The 16,689-nt window shown below is 37.4% G+C and overlaps 1 protein-coding gene across 12 annotated transcripts in view; it reads left to right on the plus strand.

The window, feature by feature from the left end:
* Window positions 1–16,689, plus strand: part of MTMR2 (myotubularin related protein 2) — a 108,021-nt gene that overhangs the window by 20,842 nt on the left and 70,490 nt on the right. Inside the window, exon 3 of one of the 12 annotated variants that reach the window (XM_082409930.1) lies at window positions 3,482–3,554. The exons of the other annotated variants lie outside the window; for them this stretch is intronic. Coding sequence (XP_082266056.1) covers window positions 3,535–3,554 — 20 coding nt within the window. The 5' untranslated portion in view covers window positions 3,482–3,534. The remainder of the gene's footprint in view (window positions 1–3,481; window positions 3,555–16,689) is intronic. 12 annotated transcript variants of the gene reach the window in all.

Raw genomic sequence — 16,689 nt, forward strand, 5'->3', positions numbered from 1 at the left:
CATGGAGAGGAAGAATAGTCTGAAGGTGGCAATGGAGAATAAGGCCTAATTTCCAGGCCCAGCTGTGGGAGAGAGATATTGGTGAGAAAATAAGAGGGCTTATTTTTCCATTTGAAAGGGCTGTAGGGAGAGCAGTGTTCTCAGGGGGAAAAACCAGGCTTTAGTTAGAGTAAAAGGTAAAGAGACCATTTAAGGGAGAGGAAGGTAGAGGATATTTTGCTGATGATTGACCTTGAAATTCAGAAGCACAGGAGTTGTGGGGGGAGTGAATGGAAGATGAGATGAGAGGAGGGAATTAGTCTGGTGGTGCTGACTTTTTGTGGGAACTGTTGTAAACAGAGATAAAGGGTATAATGAAGTTAGTCCTTACAGTTTTTAAGATGGGATGATGGAATGTAGGGAGACTGAGTACTGAGGGGGAGGGAAGGGTGAGGTCCTGTAGAGATCATTCACATTTCTGGGATCTACTCTTCACTTGCCAGTGATGTTGGGGAGGCTATGGAGAGATGGAGGCACACAGTCTTACTCTTCCAGAGCACTTGGATTTCTGATGTCCTTTCATAACTCCTACTGATGGGGGCTGGGGGCTGGGGGGAATGGGTGGTCTTATTTGGAACACAAGGAGCTGAATGAATGATCAATTATATGAGGTAGAGTTTATCATTTCCATTTTACACATAAAGAAACTGAGACTTAGTGAGGTAGAGCATCCGGCCCACAGCCACATGGCTGCTGAGTAGTGGAGTAAAAGGAGATGAAGCAGTCTTAAACAGTAAAGTAGATGAGTCAGGGAACAGTAACATTCTGAGATAATAGTAGATTGTCACTGGAGCTTTCATTTACTTTCAAGATCCTACAGTATCACTTGGATTTATACTGAATTCTTTTTTTTTTCACCTCATTATATATGTATATTTTATTTTTTAGTTTTGTTTTTATTATCACATCCTTTTCATACTGAATTCTAAATGGGAGATTTAATGAACAATCCAGTCTTCTCATATTGAATATGTTCCTTGTGTTTATTGTCCAGAAACGTAAAAAAAAATTATGGGAAAGAAACCCAAAGAAACTGCTTTCTGGTTGTTTTATTCTTAACCCACTTCTAAATCCAGTTCAGCTTTATTTTCTCCAGGGAGCATTCCTTGATTGGTCTCAGCTGAACTTCATCTTCATACAGTGAGCTTATGTGATAGAAATATTGGTGTGTGTGTTTGTGCGTGCGTGTGTGCATTTGTTTCATGTCCCTAGTTAGATAGTAAACACCCTGAGGGTATTTGTCCTTTTGGTTCTGTACTCCGTATCAGAAGCAGTGTGATTTAGTCAAAATGGGACCTGATGTATCTGGCTCTGCCACTTATTCGGTATCGTATTTCAAATCATTCACTTCACTTCTCTGGGCTGTATTTTATCTGTAAATGAGGGGAGTTTCACTAAAATCTTGGAGGTCCTTGAAAGTTATAATATTCTTTAATTAACTGGCTAATTATCAGAATAGTTGGCTAACTGGTGCCTATACTTGCATTTGAAAGGAACAATTAAAAACTATTATTTGGTATAACTGTGGTTAATTACTGTGCAGCTTAGTGTCATTGTAAGGTGTGGGCAGTAGCCAGACAGGATCAGAGTGAGAAATAGGACTGGAGAGAGAGAGGGTGGGGCCAGATAGTACTAGTTGTATTTGTAAATGTGGGACTGAGAAGACTAAAGATGTTTGAAAATCATTGGCACGGAGGTGATAACTGAAGCTGTGGGAATCCATGATATTTCAGAGAGAGACTGAGGACAGAGAACAGAGCCAAGGTCAGAACTTTCAAGAGAATCTATATTTAGGGGGCAACTGGAAGAAAAGAACCTGGAGGAAGCCAGTAAATTTTAATGACAGCGGAAATTTAGAGAGGAAAAGAATCCCAATAGGGAGGCAGTGCCAGGAGTGTCACATATTGCAGAGAAGTTAAGGAGGGCAAGAAGTAGAGAAACTTCCTGAAGTCACATGACATCCAGAGAGCAGTAGAGGGTAGAGTTATTAATGAACCTGACATAGATTCAGCAAATCATTGTTGAGTTTCTGCTGAATATCCAGTGTTGTATAAAGTCTATGCATGTGTATGCATGCACACACACACACACACACACACACACACACACACACACACAGACACACACACACTCACTCTCCTCTCCTGAGGATGACTGGATGGGGCAGGATGAAGAACGCAGGAGGAGGGACTTGCCTTGAACCTGAGAAGGGATGTGTTATCATCTAAGATAGGAAGAAAGAGTGGGTTTGGATACAGTTACATTTACTGAGAGAGAGACAATATGCCTTATTACCTCAATTTTTCATTCCTATTAGATTATTGTTTCTAAAACATACAGATCTTGTTGACATAGTAATTTATTTTACATATCTTATTAATAATTCCATTGGATTTTTCTCTTACTTTCCTTGACCTCTTTGTAGTATTATTATGTACTATGAACTACCAATTTAGAACACTCTTTTTGGCTTTCACTAAACTTTTTCTCTTGTTTCTTTCATCTCTCTGACCATTTTTTTCTGGACTTCTACCTCCAGTCTGTATTCTGTGAAAATGACTGTAGTTCTGTTCACTAAATCTCAAATCTCTTATTGCTTTATACATCCTGTCCCTGGGCTACATGATTCAGTTTCATGGATTTAGCTGTCACCTAACTGTAATCTCTCCAAAGAACTTCAAAACTGGAAAAGTTTTGTACTTCCACTTACTTAATGAACACTTGGGTACTTTGTAAGAGCTTCAAGTTCAACAACATCAAAATCTACTGCATATTTTCACATACCCCATTCAAATTTGCTCTTTCTTCTGTATTACCTGTCTTTGTCATTGTGCGGCCTGTTCCAAATGTCTATTAATGATTTCGTTCAATAGCCTGTTAACTAATCTGACTTCCTCTAGAGGTTTTCCCCCAGTTGGTGCTCCATCATGCCAGCAGACTCTCTCTCTGCACATAGAACTGATTATGTAACACATGCTCAGAAATGTTTGATGGCTCCCCATTGCCTACAGGATAGAATCTGAACTCTTATTATGGTATCCTTCATAGAACCACAATTTCTATGGTTTCTTCATAGAACATAGCTCAGCCTTTCTTGCCTCCACCCCTGCCATGATCCACAAAGCCCAGTCACATAGGTTTCCCCAAGTAATCTATTTACTTCTGCTGTTCTCTGTATGGAATGTTTTTACTTTTCCACTCTACCTTCAAATCCTATTAACAGGCCATTGTCCATAACAAAATGACACATTTTTCAGGTCAGCCTTAACCTTTCCCAGTTGCACTCAGTCCTTTGCTCTTCTACTCTATAGTATTTTTTAAACCACTCTTATAGCATTTATCACAGTCAGTTTCATAGATAGTTGAATAGGAGTCAGCCTCTCCCATGACGATTTAATTTGGGAGCACATCTAATGTTACCATATCGCATGTATCTTCACAGTGCATTCATCCAACACAGTGTAAGCAGTAAATCAAAATTACCTGAATGAATGGATGAACAAATGCATGACCAGGTAAAATATAAAATCCTTTGGCCTACTGCTGCATGGGGTGCGTATGTTTCCCTGTGGATGCCTTGATGCCACCTCAGTCTTAAAAATTCCAAGATGAAACTCATTAGCTCCCCAAACTACCTACTTTTCTTGCTCTCTAATTTGGCACACTGGTTTCTCAGTCAGCAGTACTTGGGTTCATATTTTGACCCTTTTCTCTCCTGCTCTCATCATGTCAAGTCAGTTGCCAAGTTCTATTGATTCTGTCTCCAATGTGCCTTGCATCCAGTCCTATTTCATTTTTCTGCTAGTTTAGGTCCTTAGTACCTCTGACTTGAGGAGGTCTCCTAATAGTTTTCGAACAGATTTTCCTGCTGTTGTCATCCATTCTTTGACCTATTGTTAAAATGATCTTCCGAAAGCACAGAAGCTTTCAGTGGCTTCTCACTGCTTTCAGAACTAAATATCTAGATATCAACTTATTTTTTAGAACTTGTACAGGCTAATCAAAACTTACCTTTTCTGGCATATCTCTGATTGAGCCTTACAAGTATCCCACACTTCAACCAAAGTGGTCTGCCTCTTATAATAGCTTTAATATGCCCTGAATTTCCTAATTCTTTCTTTTTCTTTTCTCTTTTTCATATTGTTCTTTTGCTTAGTGAAATTGTTGAGAAGGTGTTGAACCTCTTCTATAGTCTAACTTCAAATGCTACCTCTTTCTTAAAACCCTTTTCAAGCCCCTAAGTTAAAGCTGTATGTGAGCATTCCAATTTCCAAACCCCTAAGTTCTTTATTTCATTCATTTTTCATATTCTATATTGTGTTGTGATTTTTCTGTACTTGTATTAAGTACATTGGAGTGAAAGCTCACTAGGGGCAGCAACCCTATGTTATTTATCTCTGTATCTTTAGTAGTTCCTAGAACAGTAGTGTCTTGCATATAGTAGATGCTCGAGTATTGATGAAATTAAACTGAGATATGGGATAACCAAAAGAATATGCTAGTGAAGAGAGCTGAATTTACAGTATCAGAACTGAGAAAAGACCTTTTTTAAAAAAATAATCAGGTCATTAGCAACTATAGGAAGGAGCCATTTTAGGGGCTTGATAGAGGCAGAAGCCAGATGGGAAGGAATTAGGGAACGAGTGGGTACTAAGAAAATGGAACCATTGAGGATAGACCATTTGCTGTAATGTAGAACGTAGCTAAACTCTTAAGAAATGGAATATGGCCTTCAGATTTGGAAAGAGACTTGTGAAGGAAAACCACATGCGGTGTTTGAAAGAAAAATGAGTGTGCTGTCAGAAACGCAAGTGCCAAGATTACTCCAAGTCATGCGTTTTTGTTTTTCACCTTGGCAGAGGAGAGGCAGTCCAGTGAGTCAGGCCACTGAAGCTAATAACAAGTTCCAGTGTCCTGAGGCCACAAGGTTAGATTAAGTGTACGAATCACAGAATAAGAAGCCTTGTAACATAACCATGTTGGGCATTGGCAAGGGTGATGTTCCTGAGTCACTGAGTTTATATTCTTGTGTTCCAGTTCATTCTGATGAAATTATTTATTTAGAAGAGTTATTGAGCCAACCGTATGTGTATTTTTAAGGAGGTATCGCCCCCTAATTATTACAGGTATGTTTTGAAATGTATGACGTTTGAAATAGAATCATTAAGCTCAGAAACCCTAATGGTGGAAGCTGTTGATAATGTATGGTAGGGCCAGGGAGGCAGACAGTGAAGGTCTTTCCATTGTACTTGAAATGACATTATGGGGGAGACTTCTGTGGCCCATCTGTAGTTAGTTAAAAAAAAAAAAAAAAAGAAAAAAAGGGAAAAAGAATCATTACTTAGCTAAATTAGAATATTTTTCAAGTGTATTTTAAAAGATAGATATAGCTTCTGATAAAATCACTTAATATAAAACCAATGAAAATATTTAAAGAAATTGTGGCTTATATTTCTTTATAGGGTATCGTTTCTATTTATCTATAATCAGGGGCGTTGAATTTACACAGTGATAGCCCAGAGTTCCTGAAATAAGTATAGCTATTGGATTTAGTTTCCTTTTGACTCTGTTGTATGAAATACAATATTGGAATATTTCTATTTAGTTTATGAGTCTTAACTTCATATTCAAGACTGTGATTACCTAATTAGAAAAAACATACATATATATACACTTACATACACATATACCTTTTGGACAATCAGTTTAATTTTTCAGTATTTATCTAGATACTGTGTGAATATTTCAAAAGGCAGAATACTCATTTCTGAAGCTCTGGACTATGTTAGAACTAAAAGGAATAATCTAGGCCACGGTTCTTAACCTTAAAGTCCCTGACATTGTAAACAATACAGGGAATAGCTTTCATGAGATTTTTCAAAGAGGGATCTGACCATCAAAAAGCTAACCATTAAAATAGTCTAATCGGTACTTTTCACAGATAATGAAACTGTAATGGGGAGTGGGGATTAAGTCACTTAGCCATGGATACTGCTGTTAAGTATCCTTGTTTCTTAATTCCCAACTTTTTCTTTAATCATTCCAGTGGAAATAACAGTCAAAAAACAATTCCCACCAGTTGTTTAAGGATCATTTGTCGTTCACTTAAGACATAGCCTCCTTAACAAAATATTTGCTCCAATGTCCTAAGAAATTTTTCAATGGAAATGGAGTACTACATATGGTATATAAAGTAACATATGCACAGGAACTCCAGAAGGAAAATGAAACTTTCTGTTTATCTTCCCCTGCCTTGTTCTGTCCCCCTCCCCGCCCAGCCCCCCTTTGCCACATTTCTTTTTCATCTTGTCTTATGTTCTAGTCATGGCCTCTGATGAATTTGATTAGAATAATTCAATCTTTTGATCATTCTTATTTTTTCACTCATTAATTAGTTTGAGCAGTATTTCTTGAGTGCCTGTTCTATACCAGGTACCATGCTAGGTCTTAGGAATAGAATAGCGAGCAAAATTGACAGTTCTTCCTTCTTAAAGTTTGTAGTCTTAGAGGAACTAGTCAGGGAGTTTTGCAGAACTAGGCTCCCTGCAGAGGTGCCAGCTTATTTAAGGATCTCAAAGAAGGCCACTGTGGTTGGACAGAAGAGCAAGGAGAGAGAGAGATGTACAAGAGGAGGCTGGAGAAGGAGGCAGGGGCAGATCATGTAGCTACTTGAGGTTAAGGTAAGTAAGAGCAGTGGGGAGCCATGGAAGGATTTCAAGGAGGGGGATGGCATGGCGCATTTTAACTGTTTGGCTATTATGAATAATGCTGCTGTGAACATCCGTGTGCATTTGTGTAGTTTTTTAAGTAGGCATGTTTTCATTTGTCCTGGATATATGTTTAGGAGTGGAATTGCTATGTCATTTGGTAACTCCATTTCACCTTTTAAGGAACTGCCAGACTGATTTCCAAAGTGGCTATACCATCTAACATTCCCATCAGCAATGTATGAGGGTTCCAGTTTCTCCACAATTTTGCTAACGCTTGTTATTGTCTTTTTGATTTTAGCAACCCTAGAGGGTGTGGAGTGGTTTCTCATTGTGAACCCCTTGCCTTTTCCTAGCAAGGTTTTTAAGCCTGGCATTTAGGATTCTCAGTGTTCTGGTACCAGGCCTTTTATCTATTTTGTTTGAGTCAGTGACTTATTATTCACGAAATACGCCCTATACTTTCCAAAACTCTTTTTACAAATTTCTGTGTGTGTGTGTGTGTGTGTGTGTGTGTTGGGGGAGGTGGGAGGGGGTGCTTGTGATTTGCAAAGCCTTGATCTGTGCCTTGCAGTCCTTCCTTAAAGGCCCAGCTGAATTTCTTTCTCCTGCATTTGACCACATCGAGCCATGTGGAATAGTTGATATTTGACCATTTTACCTACAAAACAACAATTTCAAATGGTTCAACTTAATGTATTTCTTCTTTTCTCTAATCCTCAAATTATTACCATTTCCTTTGAGTTTTTTCTCCTTGTTTGTACCTCTCATGGTATTATTGATATGCTTATGTGGTATAATGCCTCTTATCGGGCTGAAATCTCAAGGGCAGAGGCTGTTCTGTAATCTAGTATTTTGTACATAGTCAGGGTTTGGTAATTGTTAAAAATTTTTTAAAGGTATATGTGCATTATACAGTGAATCAATATGGACAAAGATGAATCAGTATAAACATAGTACATCAGTGTAAACATAACTGAATACAAATGCAAAGGTGTTGGAATGACTAGACTTATTCAAAGGAATCAGTAAGAATAACTTAGGACTGGTTTATTGTGGAAAATGCACCTTCAAGATAAGTTTGAGGTGGTTAAAAACCAGAGTTGGTCAGAAGAGAAGACAGTTTGGAGACTAAATTAAAAGCTGTTCAGAGCGGAAACAGAGAAGAGTCTGATTCTCATGACCAGTGGCAAGGAACAGGTTTGTCTGGCTGGAGTGAAATGTAAACTTGAGCTAGAAGTAGGTATGTTGGAGAGCCTTGGCACTCTGAAAGCTATTACGATATTTAATTTGATTTGGAGGCAGTTGGGTACCAGTAGACGCACTTTCATCATAATGAATACAAGTGCTACAGGATTGTTGGAGTGATGCTTGAAGGACATTATTCTTGTAGATTTGAATATTATATATTACAAAGTGATGCGACTAACATCCCTGAGGGAATCCAGTTATGAGCTGATTCCAGCTTTTTTCAGCAAAAGTGTATTGAGCTAGAGTGAGACATGAAAATGGGAAATAAAAGAAGGGAAGAAGAAAAGAAAATATAAACTGTTTCTTGATGGAAATGACTTCATACAGTTGGAGTGTCTATCAAGTTGGGGTGAACAGTTTTGGGCAAGGTAGTTCTGTGGAAAACATAATAGGCAACGTAAACATTAATTTTTACTCATATTTTTCCCAGAGAAAGGTTATTTCTGATGACATAATTAGGTCTCTTTTGGTAGGACTGCCATGTCCTTTTTAGTACTTTTCAGAACTTTTGAGCTTTTTTTTGTATAAAAAAAAATTTATTTTATATTATCAATTTCAAATTGGAAATCTTTCACTTCTATCAGTATATCCAAGAGAAACTCCTTTGATGACTTTTATTCTCTATGACTGTATTAGTCAGCTCAGGCTTGCATACAAAGCAATACTATAGACTTGTGGCTTAAACAACAGAAATTTATTTCTCACAGTTTTAGAGGCTGGGAAGTCTGGGATCAAGGTGCTGGCCGATTCAGTTCGCAGTGAGGACTCTCTTTGACTGGCTTGCAGGTGGCTGTCTTCTTACGTGGCCTTTCCTGCTGTGTGCTTGCAGAGTCAGGTAGGGATGGGGGCAATGATAGGCTTTCTCTCTTCCTCTTCTTATAAGGCCACTAATCCTATTGATGTTAACTTATACCCCACCCTTATGACTTCATTTAACTTTAAGTATCTCCTAAAAGCACTGTCACCAATTATAATCACTTTGGGGCTCATAGTGAGCTTCAGTGTAAGAATTTGGGGGGGGCACCATTCAGTTCATGGCAACGACAGACTTCATTTTTAAATTGCGTCCACAGTGCCAACACACATGCCCTTATAGTGGGAAAAATAATCATTTTTCTAATACTTCTAACATAATGTTGTCCAAAAGACATAATTCCTTATTTTGTGAATACCAGGTCTTTAATTGTAGTTCTTGCTGTCCCCTCCGCTCCCCCAGTAAATCTGTGGGTGCAGTCACTAGGGGACATTTGTATTCTGACTTGTAATATGTCACAGCTGAAAGTAGTATTAATGAGAGGTGAAACAGCAACTTTGCTATTATAATTTTTAAATTTCTGCAGCTAATCTTACTTGGGGTGGGGTAATTTCTGTGTAATAACACTCATTTGTCATAAATAATTACAGCTAATATCGATACTTACACGTGGTGCTACATTTTTTTAGATGCTTTACATATTTTATTGCGAGCAAGATAGGGAAACGATCTGTGGTAAAGGATCTTGGAATAGTAAACAATAACAAAGTGTCTGAGAAGAGGAGCTCGTAGATGAGTAAATACAATACAGTGTTACAGGTATTATGATAGAAATATGTACAGTGTACAGTGAAGGAAGAAGTAGTCATGTTTACAAGATGGATGGGCAAAGAGGGCATGGAAGTGTATGAAGGACATTAGAGGCAAAGACAGCAGGGTTAAGCAAGGTTAGCAAAGGTGCAGATGCATGAAATAGCTAAAGAACTTAGAGAATCTGAAAGCCATTCCCAATGGGTTCAGATGAATAAGAGCTCCAGCTAGATGTGTAGAACAAAGGCCAGATCATGGAAGACTTCAAGTGTTGTGCTAAGGAGTTTGGGCTCGATTCTGTTGGCAGTGAGTAATCACTGAAGATTTAAGCAGGGAATGCAAGTTAAAACCACAATGAGATATCACCTCACACCTGTTAGAATGGCTCTTATCAAAAAGACAAAACATCACAAGTGTTGGTGAGGATGTGGAGAAAAGGGAGCCCTGATAAACTGTTGGTCAGCATATAAAGTGGTACAGTCGCTATGGGAAACAGGATGGAGGTTCCTCAAAAAATTAAAAATGGAACTCCTGTATGATCCAGCAATTCGACTTCTGGATATTTATCTGAGAAAAACAAAAACACTAACTGAAAAAGATATGTGCACCCTCATGTTCATTGCAGCATTATTTACAATAACCAAAATATGGAAGCAACCTAAGGGTCCACTGATGGATGAATTGATAAAGAAAATGTGCTACACACACACACACACACACACACACACACACAAAACGGGATATTATTTAGCTAAAAAGAGGGAAATCTTGTCATTTGCAACAACATGGGTGGATCTTGAGGGTGTTATGCTAAGAGAAATAAGTCAGAGATAGACAAATACTGTATGACCTCACTTATATGTGGAATCTGAAAAACAAAAACCGAACTCACATAGAACAGATTGGTGGTTGCCAGAGGCAGGGGATTAGGGTAGGAGGGAATGGGTGAAATGTGAAGGTGGTCAGAGTACTTCTGGTTATGAAATAAAGTCATGGGGATGTGATGTACAGCATGGTGACTATAGTTAATAATACTGTATTGTATAGTTGAGAGTTGCTAAGAGAGTTGATCTTAAAAGTTATCATCAGAAGAAAAATTGTAAATATTTATGGTGATGGATGTTAACAAGACTTAACTGTGATTATTTCACAATATATACAAACATGGAATCATTATGCTGTACACCTGAAACTAATATAATGTTATATGTCTATTATATATCAATTTAAAAACAAGTTTTAAGCAGAGGAATGATAGGATCAGATCTGTCTTTGAAAGGTCACTTTGGTATTAGTTTGAGATGATATATTGGATGAGTAGTTGAGGGAAGAGGTGTCGAGCTAAGACAGTAAAAATTAGGATAGAAAAAAGGATGCATTCAAGAGATGATAGGGAGGTAGACTGTACAGGACTTTGGATTGATTGGATGTGATTGGCTTGGGGAAAAGATAGTGATGGTTTAGAAAAATCACTTGGTAAGTGGGAGTGTTGCTGAGCACTGCCCAGGGCCTAGCTAATATTTTCTAACCATAAGTTTTAAATGGCCCCAATGTGAAGATTTATTCCATTAGCGCAGGAGAAGGTAGATAGTTATTCAATATATTGATCTGAATTTAGGGATTAGTTAGGGAAGTGATGGTCAGTGGATAAGGATATAAGGATACTGAGTGTTTGGCGAGAGAGAGTATAAAATGATACTGTGTATTCCAGGTTGGATGGGGAAGGAAGTGAAGGGGGATAGAGAGAGCAGTAAAGCATGAAGGATAATAATGACAAATGGAGGAGTTGAGGGATGAGTTGTCACCACCAGGTTGAAGATTAGATGAAGGGAAAGTTAAGAAAGTGAGATATTTGGAAAGAATAGCATCTGTGGTCAGATATTGGTTTCCTTAAGTTTAAGATTACAAAGGCTGGGTAGTTTCCAGAAATGATAAAGTACAGTGTGTGACTACAGAAGCACATTGCTAAGGTGGGGATATAGATGAGGGATGTAGGAAGTGAGGAATTTTGAGCTAGGTTGTTGCTAGTTTGCCCTTATGGGCATTAAAATTCCCATGATGAAGGCACTTTTGGAGTAGAAAGAAGCTTTAGAGAAGAAAGTGAGCCAGATTAGAAAGTTCTTACTGAGTGAGGAGGAGTAATTAAAAGGTGAGTGGATGATAGTTACAGAGAGGTTTTATACCCAAATCCCATGAACCTCAGAGGAAGAAGGCTTTTATATATGAAGATGGAAAAGTAATACTAGTGTAGAAGCATGAGAAAGGAGCTGGGGAAATGCTGGCTTCACCTTTGGGCTTTTTAGATGTGGAACAAGAAAGTTTTCTCTAGAAAAGGCTGCAGCGAAGTGGATTCCTGGAAGGAGATCTCAGTTGAAGCAAAGAGGTGGAGGGGAGAATTTGGTTGAAGATGTAAGAGAATTTATTCAGTATGGAGTAAAAAGTCTAGTATAAAGGTTAGGAAAAGTTAGGAGCTGAAGGAAGACTTGGGCAGGGAAAATGGATGGAGAAAACACATAGTCGGACTAGAAGGTCTGGCATTTTTGAAGAAGTTCAGGATGACAAGGATAGCAGGAATGTTTGGATTGAAATTTATGTAGTGAAGTTTATGGGCCTAGGAAAACCAAAGTGGCACTGGTTACTTAATGAGATTAGCAGACTGCAGTCTTTGCTCTGAGTTCAAATGCCTTGCCAATTACAAGATTCTTATTCTCTAGCAGTTTATAATTTAAAAAGGAGGAGGCTGTGTAACCAAAGAGCTCTAGTCTAATGTGGAAAGTGTTAAGTGCCATTATAGAGTATAGGCAGAAGTGTAGTCGACTGAGAGTTTTGTTCCAGCTGGAAGACCTGGGGAAGATTTCTTGGAAAAGCTAGCCTTTTAACCGGGTCTTAAAGTGTAAGTAAGATGTTAATAAATAGATTGGGATAAATGGGCATTGTTTTTGGAATGGCATGAGCAAAGGTATGAATTCAGGGAAATACAGAGCTTGTTTGTGGAACAGTTCATAAAAGGTCAACATAGAGAGCTTGACCTCAAGATGAGCAGTGGGGAAATGGAAGAGAGCAGTGGAAATTAGGTTGTATTATTGTAGTAGCCATGGTGATCAGAAGCATGCATAGAGCCCATATGACAGGAGAAAAATAACTGCTGAAAAAGAACTGCATTCTGTGGCCACCTTCAGTCTGAGTAGCCACTTCATGTTTATACCAGAACTTTCAGGGGTTCTGGTGGTGGTGGTGCTGTGTGTATTTGTGTTTGCTGTAATCACAAGTATTCCCACCCTTGTCCCCTCCAGCCCCTCATTGCCTGCCTGGAGTTTAAAACCTTTTAGTGCTTATTCAAATACAACAGTGTAGATCACAATATCTACCCATGTTTATGTGTGTCTGAAAAGAGATTAATAATTAAAGGCTGTTTTCCACACTTTTGCTTGGAAGACTGATTCTTTGAGACTGCAAAGTATTAGTTGCAAGACCTGATTTTGCTTGTTATTTTATTTCTCTTAGATTTGTTTATTTCATACTTTGGCTCTCAAGAACTATTTGATGTCTTAATGGTACATGCTATAATATTCCTATCGATACTATTATTTTTAGGTATACACTACCCATAATTCCAAATTGTGTTTTATTGCCTTTACATGTTTTTTCTGTTTTCCCAGAAGGTCATATACATAAAAAATAGTACCATGCATTTCAGCTTATTCAAAATAGACTTTGTGAGGTGTGTTGATTGCTGTAACACTTAAAATTGTGTTTGGCTGTACAGAATAGAAAACTCCATTACAGTGATTTTAAAAATTGAACTTCATTTATTTTACATAACCAAAATTCCCAAAGTAGGAAGTTGTTGGTGTAGATTCAGCTGCTCACCAGGAAAGGACTTTATGCTCTTTTGTGTCCTTCACAAGCCAGCATTTGCTCATGTTTACAGGATGGCCACAGTATATCCAAGCTTTACATTCTTGGTCCAGGCAAGAGAAAGTGGGAAAGGTTAAGGACCGCCTTGCTATTTCTGCTCCCCTTTATTAAGAAAATAAGAGGCTTCCATAACAATTAACAAACCGCCCCTTAAATCTCATTGGCCAAAATTGTGTCACATTGTTTCCTAGACACAAGGGAGCCAAAAAACAAGCATGTCATCTTGGGCTGGCCACAAACTGTCCTCACTAAAGTCAGGAAAGAAAGGGGTGTGTATATATATGGAGCAGGCAGCAAACAATATCTGTTAGAGCACTGTGCCTGAAGTTTGTCTGTTTTACTTGTTATTTTAATGCACATGGAATTTAATTACTCAGAAATTGGTACAGGAAAAAAGGAAGAAATCATTCTCAGCCTATCAATTTCTCTTTCCTTGCATTATAAAACTAGATAATAGAATTCTTATGACTGCTCCTTTGTATAATATAGATTCTTGGATACAAAAAAAATTACACAATTATACTTTGAAATAGTTAATAAAATAAAGAGATGTTTGTATTTGAAAAAACAATTTTGAAGTGTTCCCAGTGGAATGCCATTTTCATTCATTTAAGTGAAGTGACAGTTTATTTTGGGGGAGATGATTTTCACATTGTATAAATATATAAAAACATATTGTAGATAGCATGATCTTATACATGGAACACTAAAAACTCTACCAAAAGAACTGTTAAAACTAATAAGCAAATTCAGGTTAAGTTACAGGATACAAAATCAACATGCAGAAATCAGTTGTTTCTATATGCTAGCAATGAACTTTCAAAAAAAGACATTAAGAAAACAAATTCATTGCAATAACATCAACAAGAATAAAATACTAAGGAGTAAAATTAACCAAGGCGGTAAAAGACCTGCATGAAGAAAACTATAAAACAATGATGGAAGAAATTGAAGAAGACACAAATCAATAGAAAGTTATCCTATGTTAATGGATTGGAAGAATTAATCTTGTTAAAATGTCACTGCTGCCCAAAGTGATCTACAGATTCAATGCATTCTACATAAAAATTCTAATGGCATTTTTCACAGATAGAAAAACAATCCTAAAGTCAGTATGGAACCACACAAAACCTGAAATAGCTAAAGCAATCTTGAGCATGAAGAACAAAGCTGGAGGCATCATGCTTCCTAACTTCAAACTATATTACAAAGCTATAGTTATCAAAACAATATGGTACCAGCATAAGAAAATAGACACATAGACATTAGAACAGAATAGAGAGCCCAGAAATAGAACCACACATGTATACAGTCAACTTGCCTTTGAAAGGGCACCAGGAATGCACAGTGGGGAAATGATAGACTCTTCAATAAATGGTGTTGGTAAAAATAGATATCCACATGCAAAAGGATGAAATTGGACTCTTGTATTACATCACACACAAAAATCAACACAAAATGGATTAAACATTTAAAAGTAAGACCTGAGTCTGTAAAACTCCTAGAGGAAAACATAGGGAAAAAGCTCTTTGGTGTTGGTCTTGAGAATGGTTTCTGGGATTTGACACCAATAGTGCAGACAACAAAAGCAAAAATAAACTATTGGGACTACATCAAAAACAAAAAGTTTCCCTGTAACAAAAGAAAAAATAAAACGAAAAAGTGACCTACCGAGTGAGAGAAAATGTTTTCAAATCCTATCTCAAGAGGGAAAAAGTGGACATACTGATCAAAAGGGACAAATTTTCAGTTATAAATTAAGTTCTGGGTACCTAATATATAGCACGGTGACTGTAGTTAGTAATACGGTATTGTATACTTGAAACTGCCAAGACAGTAGATCTCAGATTCTCTCACCAGGAAAAGAAAGGTAACTCTGTGAGGTGATGGATGTTTCAGTTAGCTTAATTGTGGTGATCATTTCACAATGTATACATATGTCAAAACATGTTGTACACCTAAAATATACACAAGTTTTAGTAATCAAACCTCAATAAAGCTGAAAAAACCAATAAAAAAATGAACTGACAGTTTTTTGAGGGGAGATGATTTTCACATTGTAAAAATAGTTTAGTAATCATTATACACAGGTTTATGATGGACAAATTTTAAAACAAAAATATGGTTCTTAAATATTATCACAACCTCAAGGTGGATTATTACATCAGAATCTAATGAAAAAGTTTTGACTTTTCATGTGAGGGAGACTTTTAATATGTTGGGAATGAAACTTTAGAAAAATATATTTTTTTATCAGAACTTTAAGTTTCAATTCAAAGTGTCTGAGATTTTTCTACCATTGATTTTTCTTCCTTAAATAATTAAAAAATTTTTTTACTGATAAAAGGAAATGATGTAAATCATTTCAGTTTGTGGCATAGGTATATTGTCACTATAATTTTTGGCCGCAGGGCATGTGGGATCTCAGTTCCCTGACCAGGGATTGAACCCATGGCCCCTGCGGTGGAAACGCGGAGTCTTAACCACTGGACCACCAGGGAAGTCCTGTATTTTTGAATTTAAGAAACATAATACATGTTAAGTATATACACAGACACTGAAGTCGATTTTAAGGAAAGTAAAGACACGGTCCTCCCTCTTGGGGTATTTAAATTTTAGTTGGTGAGACTAAATTTACATACCTGAGATCAGTAAACAGTAAAAGGCAGTATGTGATCAGGTATCAAAAGTTCTATAAGAATTTAAGAGAATAAAAGTAACTCTAGAGTGTGATTCCTTATTGTAAAGGAAGAAGTGGATATTTAAGACAGGCTTGTTAAAAATATAGCATTTGGTTTGGTGGAAAGGTACAAGGTACAAAGACAGGCTCAACTTTCCATCTTCTGCTCTTCTGCTCATCCAGCACTGTCGAGCTATTTGTAGTTTCTCAAGTGTTCTGTGCTCTTTGATAATTCTGTACTTCTGTAGTGTTTTTTGTTTGTTTTTGGAATTCCCTTACTTGTTTGTCAGCCTGACAATTTCCTATCTTTCAAGACTCAGTTCAGATATCACCTCCTCTGTGATGTCTTCCCTGAACTTTCCTGGGTAGAGTCAGGTGCTTTCTTTTCTTTTCTCCAAGTTTGTAATCATAGTCCTTCTTTCTCTTTCTCTTTCTCTCTCTCTCTGCCCTCACCCCACCCCACCCCGTGTGTGTGTGTGTATGTAGTTAGAGTTATCACATTGCACCATTATCTACTTGTCTGCCTCTTT

Source organism: Balaenoptera physalus (assembly GCF_965194825.1).
Source record: "Balaenoptera physalus genome assembly, chromosome: 10".
NCBI classification, from domain to species: domain Eukaryota; kingdom Metazoa; phylum Chordata; class Mammalia; order Artiodactyla; family Balaenopteridae; genus Balaenoptera; species Balaenoptera physalus.